This window comes from Myxocyprinus asiaticus, chromosome 38 (genome assembly GCF_019703515.2).
Source record: "Myxocyprinus asiaticus isolate MX2 ecotype Aquarium Trade chromosome 38, UBuf_Myxa_2, whole genome shotgun sequence".
In the NCBI taxonomy this organism is placed as follows: Eukaryota; Metazoa; Chordata; class Actinopteri; order Cypriniformes; family Catostomidae; genus Myxocyprinus; species Myxocyprinus asiaticus.
Window position 1 is genome coordinate 14,699,058 of NC_059381.1, and position 22,168 is coordinate 14,721,225.

At 37.9% G+C, this 22,168-nt stretch overlaps 1 protein-coding gene across 1 annotated transcript in view; it reads left to right on the forward strand.

Annotated features, from left to right (window-relative positions):
- The window catches only part of si:dkey-1d7.3 (transmembrane protein 132D), a 34,531-nt gene extending 23,641 nt beyond the window's left edge, over positions 1–10,890 (forward strand). The window contains exons 5-9 of the mRNA XM_051677410.1: positions 3,189–3,332; positions 4,722–4,930; positions 5,775–6,045; positions 6,440–6,631; positions 8,650–10,890. Coding sequence (XP_051533370.1) covers positions 3,189–3,332; positions 4,722–4,930; positions 5,775–6,045; positions 6,440–6,631; positions 8,650–10,119 — 2,286 coding nt within the window. The 3' untranslated portion in view covers positions 10,120–10,890. The remainder of the gene's footprint in view (positions 1–3,188; positions 3,333–4,721; positions 4,931–5,774; positions 6,046–6,439; positions 6,632–8,649) is intronic.
- The last annotated feature ends 11,278 nt before the right edge of the window (positions 10,891–22,168 follow it).

Sequence of the window (22,168 nt, forward strand, 5' to 3'; positions counted from 1 at the left end):
TGTCCAGAGGCTCAATGTCACTTTACTTAACCCTTTGATCTCTTCCTATCATCTCTAACCATTGGTTAAACTACCTCAGACTTAGCTAAAATGAAACTGGAATTCATTTTGCAAGGACACAGTATTTAATTTCCAAAGCCATCAAGAGAGAGTGCTTTTGAAACCCATTTACTGTATTACAAGCTTGTAATATACAGCAATTCAAATACACTAACAAACCTCTTTTTTTTTTCTTTTTTTTTAAGTGCTCTGCTTTTTTTTTGTGTGCGTGAGCTTGCACTATATTTCTTTAAAATAAATGCCACTTAATTTGAGATTTTGTTATACAATGCAAGGACATTCATTTTTAAGATTGGCTTAGGTGTCCAAATGCTTTTTAGGGGCACTGTATATTAAATGCTTTTTAGCACTTAAAATGTTCAAGACAAATTAAACAAAAAGTTAATTTAATCAATTATCCATTATACAGCCAGCTGACAGATATGTTTACAAGGACAGACTATTTCAAAGCATGACCCTGTCTCTGAAATAACACAGCTGAAAAAGTATTATTTTATCTGTAATTTTTCAAATCACATTCAGCATCTGTTCTGTTGTGTTTGGAGGATGCACTCTGACATCTGTTGGGTCTAGAAATTAAATCTACACTCAAACCTATGTAATCATCCAAGTGTATTCATCATCAGCATAGCACACTGTAGGATAATCATTAGAGAGTATTAAACTCAAGAGTTTGACAGATGCAGAGCACATCTGATTCATGATTGTTGCCTTCACATTTTTTACCTGTTTAAGAGTTTGCTCACAACTGAATGGAGATGTATATCATAGGAGCTTATTAGATGTTGAGAAGGCATGTTTTTAATTTTACTTTGGTTTACAGTGTGTCATGTTGTTACTATACTCATGTAGAAAAAGTCTTGTTCACTTTGCAGCATTCTCTGGCACAGAACTATCTACTTGGCCAGAAAGAGACTGTCTGATTGACATAAAAGGCGACCAATCACAGTTCATGATGTTTTTATGTGCTGTTTAGGTACATAATGTACCTGAAATAGAATATGCTACAATAGTAGATTGGTGTGAAATATGATAATTTAAATAATGTTATGGCAGACTCTGCAAATGGTTGTACTAAAACACCATAAAGAATGAGGAAAGTGTGTATAGAATCTGTGATCAGACTAAGTACAGACTATTTCACAGACATAACTCTGAATATACAGTTGTGCTCATGTTTAGTGCATTCAGAAAGTATTCAGACCGCTTTTTTTTTTTTTTACATTTTGTTGTTGCAGCCTTAAAATGCTTAAAAAAAATAAATTAAAAAAAATCACATCAATCTACACTCCATACCCCATAATGACAAAGCAAAAAACGGATTTTTGATAACTTGAAAAAACTGAAATATCACATTGACATAAGTTTTCAGACACTTAACAGTACTTAGTTGAAGCACTTTTGGCAGCGATTACAACCTCAAGTTCTTTTGGGTATTATGCAACAAGCTTTGCACACCTGGATTTTGGGGATGTTTCATCAGAACAGAGAATCTTGTTTCTCACAATCTGAGAGTCCTTTAGGTGCTTTTTCATATGTCTTGCACTTAGGAAAGGCTTCCGTCTGGCCACTCTGCCATAAAGCCCAGATCGGTGGAGTGTTGCAGTGATGGTTGTCCTTCTGCAAGTTTCTCCCCTCTCCACACATGATCTCTGGAGCTCAACCAGAGAACCGTCTTGGGAACCTTCAATGCAGCCAAATTATTTTTGTAGCCTTCCCTAGATCTGTGCCTCGACACAATCCTGTCTCTGAGCTCTGAAGGCAGTTCCTTTGACCTCATAGCTTGGTTTTTGCTCTGATATGCATTTTCAGCTGTGAGACCTTATGTAGACAGGTGTGTGCCTTTCCAAATCATATCCAATCAATTGAATTAGCCACAGGTGGACTCCAATCAAAGTGTAGAAACATCTCAAAGATGATCCAGAGAAATGAGATGGACCTGAGCTAAATTTCAAGTGTCATAGCAAAGGGTCTGAATACTTATACCAATGTGATATTTCATTTTTTTCTTTTTAATAAATTTGCAAAGTTACCAAAAATCTGGTTTTTGCTTTGTCATTATGGGGTATGAAGTGTAGATTGATGTAAAAAAAAAAAAAAAGAAAAAAAAAGCATTTTAGCATAAGGCTACAACATAACAAAATGTGGGGGAAAAAATGAAAGGGTCTGAATACTTTCTGAATGCACTGTATATACCGCTTCTAAAACTGTCAAAGATGCAGTACCACTAACCTAGCAAATCCAGTGATTACTTCATCCTCAAAAGCTTGTTTTATCAACCTAGTAGGGATAGTTCACCCAAAAATGAAAATTCTCTCATCATTTACTCACCCTCATGCCATCCCAGATGTGCATGATTTTCTTTCTTCTGCTGAACACAAAGATTTTTTTAGAAGAAAAATTAAGCTCTGTAGTTCCTTGCAATGCAAGTGAATGGTGACAAGCTCTTTCTAGCTCCAAAAATCACATAAAGGCAGCAAAAAAGTAATCCATATCACCCCAGTGGTTAAATCCATATCTTTAGAAGCGATATGATAGGTGTGGGTGAGAAACAGATCAATATTTAAGTACTTTTTTACTGCAAATCTCCACGTTCACATTCTTCTTGTGTTTTTGGCTATTCGCATATCGCCTCCTACCAGGCAGGGAGGAGAATTTAAAGTAAAAAATGACTTAAATATTGATCTTTTTCTCACCCACACCTATCATATCACTTCAGAATATGTGGATTAAACCACTGGAGTTGTGTGGATTACTTTTCGGCTGCCTTTATGTGCTTTTTGGAGCTTCAGAGTTTTGATCACCATTCACTTGCATTATTTGGACCAACAGAGCTGAGATATTCTTCTAAAAATCTTTGTTTGTGTTAGGCAGAGGAAAGTAAGTCTTGGCATGAGGTTGAGAAAATGATGAGAGAATTTTTATTTTGGGTGAACTATTCATTTAAACACAACTGTTTTCATATGGACTGATAAAAATAAAACATAAATGTGTACCCTTTCTCTCGGAAGTTGCGTAAAGTCAGATTAGAGCTTGCCAAATTGAAAAGTTCTGTTTCTAGTACATTTCTAAGATGTGCAAATATCTCAGTGCTAATTCAGTGTTGTTTGGATGTCCTTCTCTTACAGGATACAGAGTTTCTAAACACGGCCGTGCTGACTGGAAAGAGGGTGTCTGTGCCTGTGAAGGTTTTGGGCGTGGAGGCTGATGGCTCCATCACGGACATCACTAACTCTTCTCGATGCAGATCTTCAGACCAGGATGTCCTGAAGGTAATGTATGTCAAGGTCAGGCCACTTCTGACTGTTTCAGCAATCTCACACTCTGTGCTCTTCCCATTAGCAGCTTTACTCTGCCTTTGAATGACATATCTATTAGAACTGGAAGGGCACAGAAGAGAGGGGTCAGGAAAGGCAGCAGAGACAACCACCACCTCCCTAGTTCCTCACCTAAAAAGAGAAAAGAGAGAATGTAGATGGTGACAGAAAGACGTTGACTCACTTGCCCTAACTGAACTTGTGTTTTCTACCCAAAGCACATCTGAGCCCCAGACACCTGTCTTATTTTGTATGCTCATAAGGGAAAGCTTAAGTCCTTTGTTATTGTTATAATTCTCTGGAGTTTCTCCTGCTGAGACAATTTCTGCGGGTATATGTTAAGATATAAAGATTTATTTCTAAGGCCCTCCTAAGCTTGCTTTTATCCAATGTTGAGTCTTAAAGGAATAGTTTACCCCAAAATGAACATTTGTCATTTACTCACCCTAATGAGTTGTTCCAAACCCGTATGACTTTCTTTCTTCCGTGAAACACAAAAAGAGAATGTTAGGCAGAATGTTAGCCTCAGTCACCATTCACTTTCATTGTATGGAAAAGGATGCAATGAAAGTGAATAGTGACTGAGACTAACATGCTTTACCACATAAATAGAGATACTCACTTATTCAATGATACATGATGGGAGAGTACTGCACACAAAACCTTGCATTTTGTCATGTGTCTTCTCTTGCACAACTGTACACACACACACACACACACACTTAATTGCACCCTCCACATGAATACATAATCTTGCTGTGAATGCAAAGGAATAAGAGTTAAGTCAATATATTTTTTTTTTTTTTATTCTGTCTTGAAAAGATTTTAGGGATCAAAGTACAGACCAAGTGCCCTCAGTGTTCATTAAGATAAAGTGAATTTATATCTTTTTACATTTATTTACATTTATTCATTTAGTAAGCACTTGCATCCAAAGTGATTTACTATGCTTCACACAAGTGATTTATCCTTAGGATACAGTAACATAAGTTCTGCAATACAAAGGGTCTAAATTGGCTAGAAGATTGTGAGGTAGTACAGAGATTTAGGAGTTTTCATTGGCTTTTTAGAATAGCAGTTTTTGATTCATGAGTCAAATAAGGTCTGTGGTTAACATGACTAGACTTTCACATTTTGTTATACAACATAATTTACACATCTTTATACCTCAAATGTGAATTTTGAAATGGCTTGGTTTTTAAAAGCATAAGTGTGTGACAAGTTGCTACATAAGGACTACAACAACTGTCCATTTCGTCAAGCATGTAAACTCAAATCCTTGTGGTAGTTTTTGTCCTTATTTGTGATTTCTTTTTAATGTGATTTTTTCTAATTTGTGGCTAGGTGTCCGAGAGGTGTGATTCTGTGTATGTTAATGGTAAGGAGACACATGGGAGAGTAAGAATGATGGTGAACTTCACCTACAGTTACCTGAGCACTCAGCTGGAGGTGAGCGTTTGGATGCCTCAACTTCCACTGCAAATTGAGATATCCAATCCAGAACTCAACCAGATCAAAGGCTGGAGAGTTCCTGTCACAGGGAACAACAAAAGGTTTGTCACAACAAACATTTATGTTAATTCCAATCTAGATTATGCCAGTTAACCATTAAAAGGGTAGAAGTTTAAATGCCCATTTGACATCCATATTGAAGTAATGGGTGAAATTCAAATCAGATGTCAACATTAGATCTTGCAATGTTAAATCTATTTCAGTAAAGAATTGATTGAGTGTTGTAAATATCAAGTGTAGTGTTACTGAATTTTATGTTTCTATCAAGTTAGTCAGCAGAAATACCACTGATTGAAAGCTGATTAACTGTGGGTCCATATCCTCATCAGAATATGAGTATAAATACATGATGAATATAATTCCTACTTGGGCAATAGATATTTAACCTTTATTTTGTCCTAAGTGGGTAAAAATGATCCTTGATCCTATAAAGAATGTGTGTGTGTGCGTATATATATAACACTTTAATTCAGTCATTAACAATCAGTCCTTTTTATTGCATTGATCATTTTTGGGGTTTATTTATTTGGTTGTCTCTAATTAATTAATGTGGTTTAATATGTAATGTGAATAGGTTTTCGAATTCTTGGATAGCGGAGTGAATTTTAGCTACTCAAACTAGCTCAGTGCTTTTACATTTTATGTTCCACCTCACATGGACTTTTTCCACTTTCAAACTGCTCCAAAGTGTTCCTGTTAGAATAGGGAGTGTGTTCCACAGAGATATTCCTGCAGTTTTGATGACATTGCAGAGACTTTCATTATATGGTGGAGATGAGAGATTGCTGAGCCCAGTCAAATAGCAGATAGCAGAGAAAAAAATATAGATTGGGAATGTAAGAGTGAGAAAAAGAGATGTTAATCTTCTCTGCAAATGTTTCTCAGAGTGAGCTGGGACACTGAGGAAGATGATGAGAGGAAGGGCAGAGGATGCATGCTGCAGTATCAACACAGTTTAATTCGGGTGCTCACAGTCTTCACTGCAGACTCGTCAGAACCAAGCAGCCCATCACCTGCATACTTCCTTGGCTCAGATTGGCAGGTGGATGTGACGCGGCTGGTGCGCTACTTTCTGAGGGTGGGAGATACAAGCGTGGCACGCCTGCAGGCAGGAACTGTGGTGACAGGCAGGGCTGTGGGAGTCACTACTGTGCAGGTAATGGTGATAATGACAGAGCAGAACAGGAGCTGTCAGTAAAACATTATTCACATAATTAAAGCTGAAGTGTGTAATTTCTGTGACACCCTATGGAATTGCATAAGTATGATTGTTTTTAAACAGGTTTCCCAAGCACTCCCCCCATCTGCTATTGGTCAGGCAAACAGATAGCCCGCCCCAAACCATTGGTTGTGTTTACATTTTTTGGGGAAATAACCCTACAAATGGCTAACTTATAGCTGTTAATTAGGAGAAAGTATTGTGATATGAAGTTTATTTTTGTTTATGTTTATTTTGTGGATTGCTTGTGGATGGATTGTTTGTTTTGTAATTGGCAAACAAATTAACAAATTAAAGATGATGCCATGCTGTGTTTGTTGCTGTTGTTCAGGTGATGTCCCCGTTGTCAGACTCGGTTCTAGCTGAGCAGATGATTCAGGTTCTGGATGATAAAGTCAGTATTACAGAGCTGGGATTGCATTTGGTCTCTGGCCTTTCACTGAACCTTCAACTCAGCCCAGGAAGCAACAGGGCCATTGTTGCCAAGACAACCACACAGGAGATCATACACTACCCAAAGCAGGTAAATTCATCTAGCAACTGAAGAAATACATCATCCATTGAGCAAAGAGAGTTGTTTCGGCTTCTTTAGTGTCTGGAACCCATTATACTACAATACTGTATATATCTACTTTCGAAGCAAAATTGTTCAAGATAATAAAGTTTCTTTTAAGAGATTAAGAGATTTGAGAGATTATGTCTTGATTTAAATTCTTAGCCCATTGGTAAATAGTTTTTTTTTTTTTTGTTTGTTTTTTTTTAAGCATAAACCTCTCTAACATTTGTTAGATTTATGCTTTAAAAAAGACTGTTTGCAAATGAAAAAAAAAACCCAGTATTCTCGAAAAACATGTCCTGTGCAATTTTGCTCCTCAAGTAAATTTATCTTGTCTTAAGGATGTTTCGATATCTTAACTGGAAAACAATACAAAAATACTGATTAAGAAAAGTAACAAGTGATTTTAGGCACTGACAAGTGAGGCATAATAAAGAAGAGTACTACATTGAGTGTAATCAATAGACAAATCAACCTAGTATTCTTACTGTTTTACTGGCACAATCATTTTTAGAATCACATGTATCTTATGGGCAGTGATGCTCTGAATCCCTTTATATTAGTGCCAGTTCACATGCCAGGCCTGAGTGACATAACATGATCCAGTCAATATCAAGCTATTAGCACTCAGCGAGAGACCTCATTCATCTCGCGATGGGCTCTGCAAGCACTGTTCCTCAGGCTATGCATAATGTATTTCATCCCAAAATTTAGGACAGCCTGTAGTGGCATTTTCTCATACTCTATTAGCCAACAGCTCTGGGTTATCGTGCCACAGCTTTTTACAATAATTACTCCACACTGTGCCCTCTGGTGGTTAAGCAAATGGAGTTTTGAACACAAAAACATAAATATTGATACATTTGGATAAATAGACCTCAATGCATGTTTGCTGTAGGCCTGTCATGTACTACATCCTGTCACAGAGCTGCTTAATAAAAAAACAAAAAAAAACATGGCCATATCCCTGAGATACAGTGCTACAGTAGCTGCCATGGTAACCGGTACCTTTTCTTCTTCATTAAACTGAGAATTACTTTAACTAGTCGACCAGCTTTGATGCATTCAGAACTTACAAGAGTTCTGCTTCTATGTAGAGGTTGCATGTTCTCAGCACTCAAAAAGTTAACATGCACTTTAAAAGTTTGATTTCAGTCAGAGTAAAAAAATAAATAAATAATAATATTTTAAAAATGTCATGTAAATGCTGAAGTCCAACCGAAATTGTATTAGTCTGATTTTAGTCTTAAGTCAGACTGACAGACCTAGATAGTGAGGTGTAGCCTGGCTACACCTCACTATCCAGAATGTATACATATTAACAGACCACAATTGGCCTCAGTGCGACTTCTATTTTACACAGAAGGTGAATGCAGTGCAAACAATGTAGTGGCATCATAGCAAACACCAGGAGCTTTTATTTACTCTCAATTTGTACCAAATTTAAGGCATAAAGAAAATTGTTTTACAAGATTGTACAAAGACTTCTATGTTGTGCGAATCTCACTGTTGAGAAGCAAGATAACTGGCTTCTTTTGTTTGGTTTTACATGCTAATATGATGCTAAATCACTTCCTTAGCTGACATCCTTCCTTCAGATATCTGATTACGCATTGTGTCATGTATACTTGGACTGATATATGACTACAGCTGAACTACAATATGCAAAAATACACTGTAGCTCAATTATAACTGTGCATGGAGTGTACTGATTTATAAACCCCTGTACCTTCTCTGTTGAAAAGACCAACATTGCTGGTCACCATTGCTGGTTCTCAGCTTAACAAGCAAGCCTTCCTTGGTCAGCCAGCTTCATTAGAAAGACCATGCTGGTCGACCTTAATTTTTTGCTGGTGAACAGCTTGGCTATGCTGGTCCACTAGCTAGACTAGCACCAAACCAGCATAAACCAGCTTTGCTGGCCTAAGCTGGTCTTTTCAGCAGGGTTCACATGCTGTATAAGTGAACCTTCTTTGTAATAACAGGAGGCGGTGGTTGGCTGCAGGCTACACTTCAGCGATGGCTCCCAGACTCCTCTTGATCTATATGATCCCAGTGGTTATTCTCTCTCCATTACTTCACTGGACACAAGGGTAGTGTCTGTACGGAAGATTTCGGGGGGTGGCTTTGTTGTTGTTGCAGAGGCCGATGGCCAGGGTCTACTGCTCAAAGCAGAGCTTGCCATCTGTGAGGCCTGTCAGAAATCCAAACGCAAGAGCAAGCTAGCAGTGGGTGGAGGCACCGTGAGGGTAAAATTCCCATTGGAAGGGCAGACTGCAGGGACTGGCAAAAAAGAAGCTGGATTAGAGAGCGACCATGTTGATGATGGTGAGGAAGAAGAAAGTGAGCCCAATCTTATCCTTACCTCCCCTTTGAACACAGTCGAAATCCTCAAAAATACACTTGTACACACTGGTTTGCAAGAGAGCACCACGAGTGAGATCAAAACAGCAACGAAGTCCAAACTGCAAGAGGCGTTAGGGGGTGGTGTATCCACAATTAGGTCAATAAACAGCATGGACAAGACTGTCATTACCAAGCCCGTCGCTGACAAAGCTCTTGTAACTGTTGTCCCGAGAAGTCTAATAAAAAACGGCTATGGAAACTTGGTTGAAAACTCTAACTTCCCATTCCAAGTGGAGGAACCCAAGCAGGAACCACCCCTAGTGGAGAGTGATCTGATACAGATGTTCAGCATCTTCACAGACATAGAGGTCTGCATATATGCAGTGGTAGCAGTCTCTTGCTTGGCCATTATAGCCTTCCTGCTTAACTGCGCAACCCACAATGTGAGATCACGCATCAAGAAGACTCCAGTTCAGTGCCAGGCCCAATCTAAGCACAAGCATCACTGGGTACAACTAGGCACACCTGCAGAGCGAAGCAGAGCTGCACCAATTGCAACCACCTGCAAGCAAGAGATGCAGGCAGCCGTGGAGATGCCAAGAACCATTCAGATGCAGCAGAGCATGGAATGTCCCAGAGGCACGGAGTTGATCCAGCCAGGGGGTATGCCAGCCGTAGCCATTCCTATAGAGGAGAGGACTGCGACTCTGGGAAGAAGGACCAACACCCTTCCTTTAAGGCGTGACCCATTGGCCTTCAAATCAGCCACCCTGCTAGCAAAGCCCATTCGCAATGAACATCTGCATTCCCCCACAAGCAAGAGGAACCAAGTCCAGTTCACAACCTTCACTACTCTGGACATCAAACATCTGGCTGCTCTCAAGAAGAGCGGTCAGAACTTCAGCTGGGCCAACCAGCCAGTTAGTCAGCCAGGTAGTCAGACTACAGCTATTGGTCAGGGTGGGTTAAGTAGTCAGGTTGAACGAACCAATCATGTAAATGTGTGTAGCCAAGTAGAAGGGTGTTTTCCGACAGGAGGCTTTGCTGAGTGCAAAGGGTTTCTTCCAGAAGGCCCATGGCCTATGGCTACACCAGTGTCAAATGTGTGACATGGTGTTTGTGTGGTGCATGTGTGAGTGTTTGTGTGGAACAGAACAGGGATGTTTATTGAAATGAATGTCACAATTTATGCAACAATGGTTTTAAGAATGATTTACACAAGTTCATTCTACTCTTGCATCATGACTGAGGCCCTGTGAGTGTGTGTGGGGCTGGGAGTCGATTCCAAAAATAATCGATTATTCGATTCCAAGGCATTGGGAATCGAAAGTCAACTCCAAAACAAATCTATTCTGCTCGAGGGCATTACATGATCTGTTGTCATTCATACTATCAATCAGAAATGGTGTTTTATATTGCACTTTTTATTGTAAGATTTCACTTTGCCTCCATTTTTTCTTAAGAAACTATCAAATTAGTCTATAATCGACTCTTGGAATCGATTCCAAAAACCTGGAACAGCCCTATGTGTATGTGCACGTATGTCTGTGAACTGAAAAGTTTATTTAAATTTGGTCTAAGTGTGTAAATATTTCTGCAACCTTTTTCAGAGTTTTAACTTTTCCTCATTTTGCATATTTGTATGATAAATTATTAGAAAGAGATAACAGATATTTAAAACAGTTGTTAAAACAACTGCTAATAATATATGAGATTTATGCTTAGTGTTTTAAAATGAACCCTTATTTTGTGTTTAAACAAGCAAATACTTGTTATATCTTAAGATTTATAAAAGAACTAAAATATAAATGTATATAAAATATGTATTAATACAAATATGACATTTTGTAACTCTAACAATTGATATTAAATAAAATTAAATGCCATAACACATAAGTTTTAAACTGCAAATCATATAAACCCCAGTTTTCTGTGTTAACTAATAGAACCATAAGTTTTGCTTTAAAGAGTTTATCAAATAAAGTGTCTAATTGTGTACATTACTATCGTTGTAGTTGTCCTTAATGACCCAATTAATTGGGTCCATTGTATGCTCTATCCTCTAAGTCTTCTATAACACAAATGCATAGCGGCTATGGTTCCTTTTTGTATTAATATGTGTATTCATATGTGTATTTTTAACATTACTGCAGTACAGTTGCTTATGATGCTCCACACGCCTCCTGATTGTTTTCCAGTTCGGAGGCCTTTATCTAGTCTTTGACCCATGCTGTGGTTCAACTCATCAGTGACAGCTTGGAGTGAAAAGAATGAAATCTCTGCTGCAAACACACCTTTCCCTTTTATTTTGATAGCACCAACTCCAGCTTTGGAATGACTAGCATCACCCTCCATTGCAAAAGAGCTAATATCTTTCTCAGAGTGAGCACTGCCTCAAATCTTGAAATTGCATTCCAGCATTGCATGCGAAGAAATAGCTCAAGCTAGCCCAGATAATCTGATGTTGCACCTCAGGACTGTTTTGGATTTGCAGGGAGGGAGTCATCTCCAAAACAGCCCCAGGTTTCTTCAGCAGAAGTGTACACTGACTTTTAAAATACACTGCCAAACATCTTGCCTTTTGTTAACAATTTCTTGAGGCTAAAGTTTTTTTTTTTTTTTAATTGGCATTTAATTTCACAACATAATTTGCATTTAATTTCACAACACTTATTCTAGCATAAAGGAAACCAAATTAAATTGACCATAGCAGAGTAGATAGTATGATAGGATTGCGGACAGCAGGGGAAAAAACAATGCTAAATGTAAATAATAAAATGCATTTAACCATATAATCGTATATCATTAGGATAGCAAAATAAGCTATACAGCTTTTCTAAGGGAGGAGATAACACTTCTCATATCTTTTGTTCAAAGGTTGCGCTTCCATTCAAACTCTACAGTGTTTTGGCACAAATTCATCTGTCACTTGGTAATATGGCTAATAAAATTGCAATTTTTGGCCCAGTGTTTGTTCCATGTGTTAGGCTGGTAAATCACACTTCTGCTGTTGTTTATGCATTGTGATACTGCTAATATTGCATGCTGTTCATGATAATATTATCATATTTCATAATTTTTGTTACTTTTGTATGCTGAATGTCCAACATAAAATTTGGGTCCTGAACAAAACCAGTTAAGAACCACTACTAGCATTTAACATTTTGTCACAAAATACACACCAGTAATGGTCTTTAACCTTCTAGTTCCTAATCACTTATGAATCTCAAGGAATAGGATGAACATAGTGCAAGGAAATACATATTTCTGACTGGGATGTTGTAAATAACAGCTCTATCTGTGCTATCATTACAACGGCCACCTAATCCAGACCGTCAGATATTCTATTGACAGATTTACAGGATTGAGGTCATTGTGTTGCAGGATTAACATGCATTAGTGGAGCCCTCCTCCCCCTTCTCTGCCCACATTTACAGATGTGGGCCAGACACACCAGATCTTCTCTAGTTGCTTTCACTTCTATTTAATTCTGGAAACAGGCAATACTGTATGTATGCATTTTTTTAAAACCAAATCCAAGTTAGAGTACTCCATGAGAGAAAGTTCATTAGATTTGTTTTATGGCTTTGTTGTAGCTAAATTTACTCCTGTCACTTTCCATCAGTATTGTACACTGTTTATTACTGTTTATTATTCTCTTTAGTACAGTAAATGGCAAGTGCAGTCAAGGCTGTGGACTGTCTGCATGTCTAGAAAACTGGGCTGTACGTAGAGTCTGCGCATTTTGTGCTGATGATGAAATTTGCATCACGCACACTTTGTGTGAGACATAGCAGCATGCGGAAACCCGATTTAGCATACTTCCTACTCTATTATAAAAAATGAACATTCCTTAAAGGAATAGTTCACCCAAAACTTAAAATTCTCTCATCATTTACTCACCCTCATGTCATCCCAGAAGTGTATGACTTTCTTTCTTATGCTGAACGCAAACAAAGATTTTTAGGAGGATATGTCAGCTCTGTAAGTCCTCACAATGCAAGTGAATGGGTGAATAGGTGAGAAACAGATAGATATTTAAGTCTGTTTTTACCATAAATTCTCCTCCCTGCCCAGTAGGTGGTGATATGCACAAATAATGCAAATCACTAAATACAAAAGAAGAAGAATGTGAAAGTGGAGATTGATAGTAAAAAAAAAAAAAGGACTGAAATATTGGTCTGTTTCTCACCCACACCTATCTTTTCGCTTCTGGAGACATGGATTTAACCACTGGATTCTTATGGACTACTTTTATGCTTTCTTTATGTGAATTCTGGAGCTTCAAAATGTTGGTCCCCATTCACTTGCATTGTGAGGACCTACAGAACTGAAATATTCTTCTAAAAATCTTTGTGTTCTGCAGATAAAAAAGTCATACACATCTGGGATGGCATTAGGGTGAGTAAATGATGAAAGAATGTAATTTTTTAACAATTTATTTAAAATTGTGTCTTCCAAGTAGAAACATCATTTGAACCATTAGACACCAAATTTTGGTAACAGGGTTGCAAAAATGGCTAAGCTCAAAAATGGTAAACAGCTCATATAATATTTAGTTTGTCCTCCTGAGATTGGCAAAATACATTTTCTGAACGTTAAAAACTTCCTTTAAATGATCATTTGCTAAAAAAAAAAAAAGAAAAATCAGATTTCCCACTCTACTTGTGGATAGTGCCTTAAAGTATTTGAAAAACAAGATATAATTTATTGCAAAAAATCAAAGACAAAGAGAACCAAAGATGTAAATATGTTGACTTTTTGCTGTTAGCTGAAGGCTGAAGAAAATCTGTGGTTGTAAACATTCCTGCTTCACACTTGATCAGAAAGTGTGCTGCATCCATCACTTAAGATCCAATGAGCAAGTGCAAAGGCACAGAGAGAAAAGGACTTGACATATTCTTTAAGAGGAGCTGTAACTTGTGAATACAGGCATGCTGAATACAGACGAGCTTCCACGAATTGATGAGAGAAGAGGGTAAATGGTAAACACGAAGTAAAAGAGAAAGATTGATTTTTAATAGCAACAGTGAATGCCAGTTGGTGGGATATCAGTAATTCACAAGAAAAAATGTCCTGCAGAGAAGAGAAAAGGTTAAAGGCAACTATTCTGCAAAACAGACAAGGATGGCTTCATTATATTCGATTACTCATCATTCGCAAAATCAATAGTAGTACAGGTACAGTGTTAAAAAAAAAAAAAAAAAAAATGTCTATATTTTACCTACTTTGGGAAGAAAGGCTGCATAGAAAAAACTGACGCCTGGCATTAGCTTTAAATTTTCCCAAATAACAATTTCTTCCTTAAAGAGATCTGTCATAATTGCTCACTCATGTTGTTCCAGTCCTGTACGACTTTCTTCTGTGGAACGCAAAAGAAGTTAAGCTGAATGTTAGCCCTAGTCACCATTCATTTTCACTTTATGGAAAGATCAATGCAATGAAAGTGAATGGTGACTGAGGCAACACTATAAATATATGGGATTGTAATAAATTGAGTAAATGATGAGTACGTTTTTATTTTTGGGTAAATTGTTCTTTTAACATTCACTTTAGGTTGTGCATGATGGTTCATAAAACGTTCCCCTAACGTTCTCTAAACCTAAAAATTCGAGAACTGTTCTGCAACCATGCTGTAAAGTTACAGTACATAAATTATCAGTCAACAATCCACAGGTCTTGTTTTGATCCATTGTTTATTTAATAATTACAATAAGCCAAATATATAACATCATTAAGATTATTACAATTTGCAGAAAATCTAGTTATTTACATAAGCACATTTGTTTAAAGAATATTCTGGGTTCAATACAAGTTAAGCTCAATCGACAGCATTTGTGACTATATTGATTTCCACAAAAATGTATTTAGACATTACTCACTGTTTCAAAAATATAGCCACAAGACACAAAACTATGCATGTTACAATGATTTTAGTTTGATAAAATCGCTTACTAACTTTTTCTGTGTAAAGTCATAACCAATTTTACAACTTCGTTACCATGACGTTGTAATGTCAACAAATCCTAAAATGACTGTAAAAATTATGATTTAAACAAATTTACAGCTCAAATAATACATGAGTTTTAACCGAAGAATGAAAGTGCTTTTATAAAATTATAAGCTTCACATTTCTGCCTTTAAACTCTCCAAAAATTGGCTCCATTTACTTTCTTTGTAAGTGCCTCACTGTAACCTTGATTTTTGCTTTTGTTTTTTTTTTTTTTAAGAAAAGGAGGGACGAGTCAAAATTATTTTTTGTAGTAACTGACATTATGTCACAAATGCTTTCAACTGAACTTAACTTGTATTGAACCCAGAATATTCTTTTAACAACTCCAGTTTAAGCTGATAGAAACCTTAAGGATTTGACAGTTTTAGATGTATTACAAAATTATAGTGGCCATATCTGTACTTTTACTGGCCATACATTAAGACTACATGAGATTAATCTCAAACACTAGAAAATCTGTTTTCTGCCCCAGATTGGCTATTCAGAGGCTGTTGAACTGGTTAGCCTTGAAAGATTTTACAGTGTATGAAATATATTCCCCAGAGCTACCCACAAACATAAAGCATTTAAAGTTCGACAAATCTCACTTGAAAGTACAGAAAGTAAGCACTTTTAAAAAGAAGTGCTTTTTAAAAAGAGTATGAAGTCAGCCAGTATTCACTTAGACCCATATGTATTTAATCCATTTTGGTTTGCGGAGTCATTGGCTTGTGGTTTTCCAGTAGAAAATGATTGCATTTAGTGTTTTTTTTAAGGCAGTTTCGGGGAGCTGTGTTTGAGGCAGAAGCAGTAATCTTACTCTCCATCTGAAAAAAGTATTTGCAAATCTCCAATCAAGTGATTAAAAGCAAAGGCAGACTATCTATTGCTTTTTCAGTAATGCTATAGGAGGGCTGATGGTGCCCAATTCTCTGTAATTGCCAGAATATTCTTTTAGTTCCGTACAAGTGGCTCTGCAACATTTTACTTTATCTAATTTGTCTGGCAACAGATTACTATTTTGCTGCAGTAGCCAAACATACTCCTAAAGTGAACTGATAAAAGGTCAAAATTTAGTAGCTTTATGCCAGAACAAGTATGAAAAAGCTACTTTAGACAAAATTGAAAAATAAGGGTTGTATAAAGTATCAGAAGAAATAATATTAGTCATGTTTTTAAGCACTTCCTGAATATTCTGACTTGGTTGAACTCATTTCTACAATTGTCTGATTTGAGACAATGTCAGAAAGAGCAGAATTAGCTTTGTGTATGTGCTGTTTTAATTTAGTTTGACATTAGAGAGGGGAAGGTCTAGGGGATTAAGGCAGAGTAGCTCAGGAGTCTTAGAAAAGATGTAGACCTTAAAAGAATGAAGGTGAAGGACTATCAGACAGAGCCGAAAGTTGTTTCTTTTTGTTCAGGAGAAGAACATATTTGGACAAATCGTCTGTTGCAGCTTGTGCAATTTGTTTGGAGCCCATCTCCGGTTTTGCGTCTGGCAAGTGCTGATGTTTGCTTATCCCTTTGATCTGTGACAGCCAGTTATTTCTCTTTGCTTTCTAAGCGCTGTCACCCACAGTAAGACCGTGGACCTACACACACCTGCCACAAACAAATATTAGGCCAGTTCTAAACACTCTCCAGTTTTCCTCTCCTCTTTTGTTGATATGTTCACACTTTTTCTGTTACTCTCTTTCTCACACTGACTTTCAGGTGTCTTGTTCTACAAAATAAACAAGAATGAAAAGGACATTACAATGCCAAAAGAGCATACAATTAAGCTCTCTTAAAGATTCTCAGCAACAGTTAGTTCTATATTACACTGTAAAATAATGTTAATTTTAATGGGAAAAGAATGTAAAAATGCTACAGTAAATTACCAGGAATTACCTGCATTTATACATAGATTTGTCTTAAAATCTGGTTTGCTCTTCATCTAAGTTGCAATAATGAACAAACACAATTAGTTTTAACTAATAACACACAAATTATTGTATTGTTCTTGTACATATTGAATACATCATTCACAGTGAAGATTGGAAAAAGTATGTAAACCCCTAGGTTAATGACTTCAACAAAAGCTATTTAGAGTCAGGAGTTGGCAAACCTGGCATCCAATTAATGAAACAAGATTGGAAGTGTGATTTAGAGCTACTTTGACTTATAAAAAGCAAACATTTTGAGTTTGCTATTCACAAGAAGCATCTGCTGACGTGGACCATGCCTCGCAAAAGATTTCAGAAGACCTACGATCAAGAATTGTTGCCTTGCATAAAGCTGGAAAGCGTTAAAAAGTTACCTTGAAGACCTCCACCTGGTCGTCTAATGGTTGGAAATAGACCTGGAGAGGCCTTCAAGCCACAATGTCTCACCCCCACTGTGAAATTTGGTGGAGGATCGGTGATGACCTGGGGGTGCTTCAGCAAGGCTGGAATCGGGCAGATTCGTCTTCGCATGAATCAAGCCACGTACAAGGTTATCCTGGAAGAAAACTTGCTTCCTTCTGCTCTGACAATGTTCCCCAAATCTGAGGATAGTTTATTCCAGCAGGACAATCAATGTGTGGTTGGAGGACCACCGGATCCAGACCCTGTCATGGCCAGCCCGATCTCCAGACCTGAATCCCATTGAAAACCTCTGGAATGTGATCAAGAGGAAGATGGATGGCCACAGTCCATCAAACAAAGCTGAGCTGCTTGAATATTTGCACCAGGAGTGGCATAAAGTCACCCAACAGCAAAAGAAATACTGGTAGAGAGCATGCCAAGACGCACGAAAGCTGTGACTGAAAATCAGGGTTATTCCACCAAATATTGATTTCTGAACTCTTCCTAAGTTAAAAAAAAATGTGTATTGTGTTGTTTAAAAGTGAATATGAACTTGTTTTCTTTGTATTATTTGAGGTCTGAAAACACTGCATAATTTTTGTTATTTTGACTGCAAATAAATGCTCTAAATGACAATAATTTTATTTGGAATTTGGGAGAAATGTTGTCAGTACTTTATAGAATAAAACAAAAATGTTAATTGTACTCAAACACATACCTATAAATAATAAATCCAGTGAAACTGATAATTTTGCAGTGGTCTCTTAATTTTTTTCCAGCACTGTATATGGAAAACATTAAAAAGGCATGGTGTCCATGGCAGAACACCACAAAGGAAGCCACTGCTTTCCAACAAAAATATTGCTGCGTGCCTGAAGTTTGCCAAAGACCACCTTGACACTCCACAACGCTACTGGGAAAATGTTTTGTGGACTGATGAAACTAAGGTTAAATTGTTTGTGGAAAACCATGCAGCACTATTTATACAAAAAGTATAAATTGCCTTATTATAATTCACAGTGAAAATCCTACTAAAAATTTTGGCTTCATAGTTTGTAGTGAACTTCTGTCAAACCACAGTTGCCTTTTTTTTTTTTTTTTACCATAAATTTAAAACAATTGAATTTTAAAGTGTTCCTGAAATCATATGTAGATAGTTATTTATTCAAAAGCATTTCAAATCCAAGAGGAAGTGAAGCCATCTCAAATTATAAATCACAGAAAAATTCCATGTCTTGATCTGTCCTCATATGCTTCTTTTGTTAATAAGTGTTAAATTAAGTGTGAGTGTTTATAGTACATCTGGCTTCAAAAGTGAGTAGTTTGGATCATGCAGGAGGAAGAAATAATGATATGACTGCACAGATCAAACCAGGTATTAAAGAGCTGTCACATGAAACGGGTGCACCTGCTGCGAGAGGATGTTTGTGACAACAGGAGGCCTGCAGTTAAGGGACAGGAGCGGGTTTTACGTGTTGACAGCATCCAGTGTTGACTAAAAATACTCAAAGAAATCAACTCGTGTTGTGCAATCGTTCAGCTCTGGTTGCGGAGGAGTGAAATGCCTCCTGTACTGTTCTAAATGTGACGTGATGCCAAATATATCACATTGCCATCAATGATTTAACCTTCTTTTGTGTTCTGTATCAGGGGCTTTTTCTCTAAAAATTCAAGAGAGGCAATACAAAATATTCGACAGTACAAAAATAAAACAAATATTATATTATTATGGTGTGTATGGCACTCATTTTGCTTCCCTTAATTTCACTGTGCTCTCATTGAGATCTTAAAGAACCATGGAGTGAGTGTGAGTAAGTAACAGCAAAATACAGGTGAAAAGTCACAGAGGAGGCAGTGGTGTTCCATATGCCTGTAACGTCTGAACAGGTTCCCATCCACCAGAGGGAGCCCTCACCTGAATATTGAACTCTTGTCACTTCCTGTTCCTGCCACATCAGTTCCTGTTTGGACGTTCTCCATGTACAGTGCATCCGGAAATTATTCACAGCGCTTCACTTTTTCCACATTTTGTTATGTTACAGCCTTATTCCAAAATTGATTAAATTAATTATTTTCCTCAATTCTACAAACAATACCCCATAATGACAACGTGAAAGTTTGTTTGAAATCTTTGCAAATTTATTAAATCAAAACAAAAAACAACAACATGTACATATGTATTCACAGCCTTTGCTCAATACTTTGTTGAAGCACCTTTGGCACCAGTTACAGCCTCAAGTCTTTTTGAGTATGATGCTACAAGCTTGGCACACCTATTTTTGGGCAGTTTCTCCCATTCTTCTTTGCAGGACCTCTCAAGCTCCATGAGGTTGGATGGGGAGCGTCAGTGCACAGCCATTTTCAGATCTCTGCAGAGATGTTCAATCAGGTTCAAGTCTGGGCTCTGGCTGGGCCACTCAAAGACATTCACAGAGTTGTCCCGGAGCCACTCCTTTGTTATCTTGGCTGTGTGCTTAGGGTCGTTGTCCTGTTGGAAGATGAACCTTTGCCCCAGTCTGAGGTCCAGAGCGCTCTGGAGCAGGTTTTCATCAAGGATGTCTCTGTACATTGCTGCATTCATCTTTCCCTTGATCCTGACTAGTCGCCCAGTCCCTGCCGCTGAAAAACACCCCCACAGCATGATGCTGCCACCACCATGCTTCACTGTAGGGATGGTATTGGCCAGGTGATGAGCGGTGCCTGGTTTCCTCCAGACATGACGCTTGCCATTCAGGCCAAAGAGTTCAATCTTTGTTTCTCATGGTCTGAGAGTCCTTCAGGTGCCTTTTGGCAAACTCCAGGCAGGCTGTCGTGTGCCTTTTACTGAGGAGTGGCTTCTGTCTGGCCACTCTACTATACAGGCCTGATTGGTGGAGTGCTGTAGAGATGGTTGTTCTTCTGGAAGGTTCTCCTCTCTCCACAGAGAAATGCTGGAGCTCTGTCAGAGTGACCTTCGGGTTCTTGGTCACCTCCCTGACTAAGGCTCTTCTCCCCCGATCGCTCAGTTTGGCCAGGCGGCCAGCTCTAGGAAGAGTCCTGGTGATTCCAAACTTCTTCCATTTACGGATGATGGAGGCCACTGTGCTCATTGGGACCTTCAATGCTGCAGACATTTGTCTGTACCCTTGCCCAGATCTGTGCCTCGATACAACCCTGTCTTGGAGGTCTACAGACAATTCCTTGGACTTCATGGCTTGGTTTGTGCTCTGACATGCACTGTTAACTGTGGGACCTTATATAGACAGGTGTGTGCCTTTCCAATTCATGTTCAATCAACTGAATTTACCACAGGTGGACTCCAATCAAGTTGTAGAAACATCTCAAGGATGATCAGTGGAAACAGGATGCACCTGAGCTCAATTTTGAGTGTTATGGCAAAGACTGTGAATACTTATGTACATGTGATTTTTTTCGTTTTTTATTTTTAATAAATTTGCAAAGATTTCAAACAAACTTCTTTCACGTTGTCATAATGGGGTATTGTTTGTAGAATTTTGAGGAAAATAATGAATTTAATCCATTTTGGAATAAGGCTGTAACATAACAAAATGTGGAAAAAGTGAAGCGCTGTGAATACTTTCCGGATGCACTGTATATAAGCCATATGCCCACAGAATCACCTTGCGAAATATTGCCAGTTATCTGCCTTACCAAGTGTTGTTTCTCTGCCATTGTTTTTTTCTTTTGTTATGACCATTGCTTACATTTGCTGGATTTATGTCTCTGGATTACTGTTTTTGGATTTGTTGCCTGAGGACCAATTTATCTGTGTTTTGACCCAAGCCTGTGACCTGACTACGCTTAAAGAATACTGTTTGAATTGTTTGAGCAACCCCTCTAATAAATATCCACAAATGGATCCTACTCAGCCTACCTCATCCTTACAATGCCTTTAATATGGAAACTGTGTAAACATCAAATAGAACTGAAACATGAATTTATAGGCCTCTTGAATTAAAAAACAGAGACTTTGCATCCTCATTTGAGAAGTTCCCCACACACCATTGCAAGTTCCCTATAATGTGTACCTCTACAGCAAGGTCAGTTGGCACAAGCATTCTCTGTCAGTACTATTGGTGCCCCATACAGCCGAGACCACAATCTGTCTGTGAAGCTGAGCAGATGATTTATGTCCTGTCTGTTGTGATGCATCCGTCCACCGATTTTCCCATTAGGGCCATTTCCAGCACCACATGAAACACACATCTCTTCTCAAGTCTATTTTTTGATTTCACCCAGTGATATCACTTGACAAGCAGTTTTATTTTCTGTGTTGATGCATTTTCTGTTGAAACAGGAAGTTTGGATGGAACAATTCGAAGGGCTCATACCTTTTTTAAATAGCCAATAGACTTTACGTATTTCACAGCCACAAACTATGATTTGCTAAAGTGCCATCTTTAATTTTTGACAGGAATGACAGCGAGGCTGTGAGGGACAGAATTACAGTCTCATCAGTGGGTTGTATGGTTGTTTACAGTGTTTTGGATCATTCCATTGATGAAACATAAAAAAAAAAAAAACATCTTTACAACAAATTTTAGTTGACAAAAACCTCCAGAAAACATGAGTTGTGGAAAATGAGATGTGATCTGGGAGCTTTATACAGTAAGTGCCATTGGAGAGACTAGAAGTCTATCCCTCACAGCCTCGTTTTCATTCAAGTCAAAAATCGAATATGGCGCTGCTGTGAATAAGGTCTATTGCTAGTCAAAAGCAGATGGTATTAGGGGGAGGGGCAAATAGGGGATTTTATTGGACAAAAATTTGTAGTGCAAGATTTTCCCAGAAGACATTAACTATATATTTTAAATGTGCATATCAGATCAAACGTTGTTG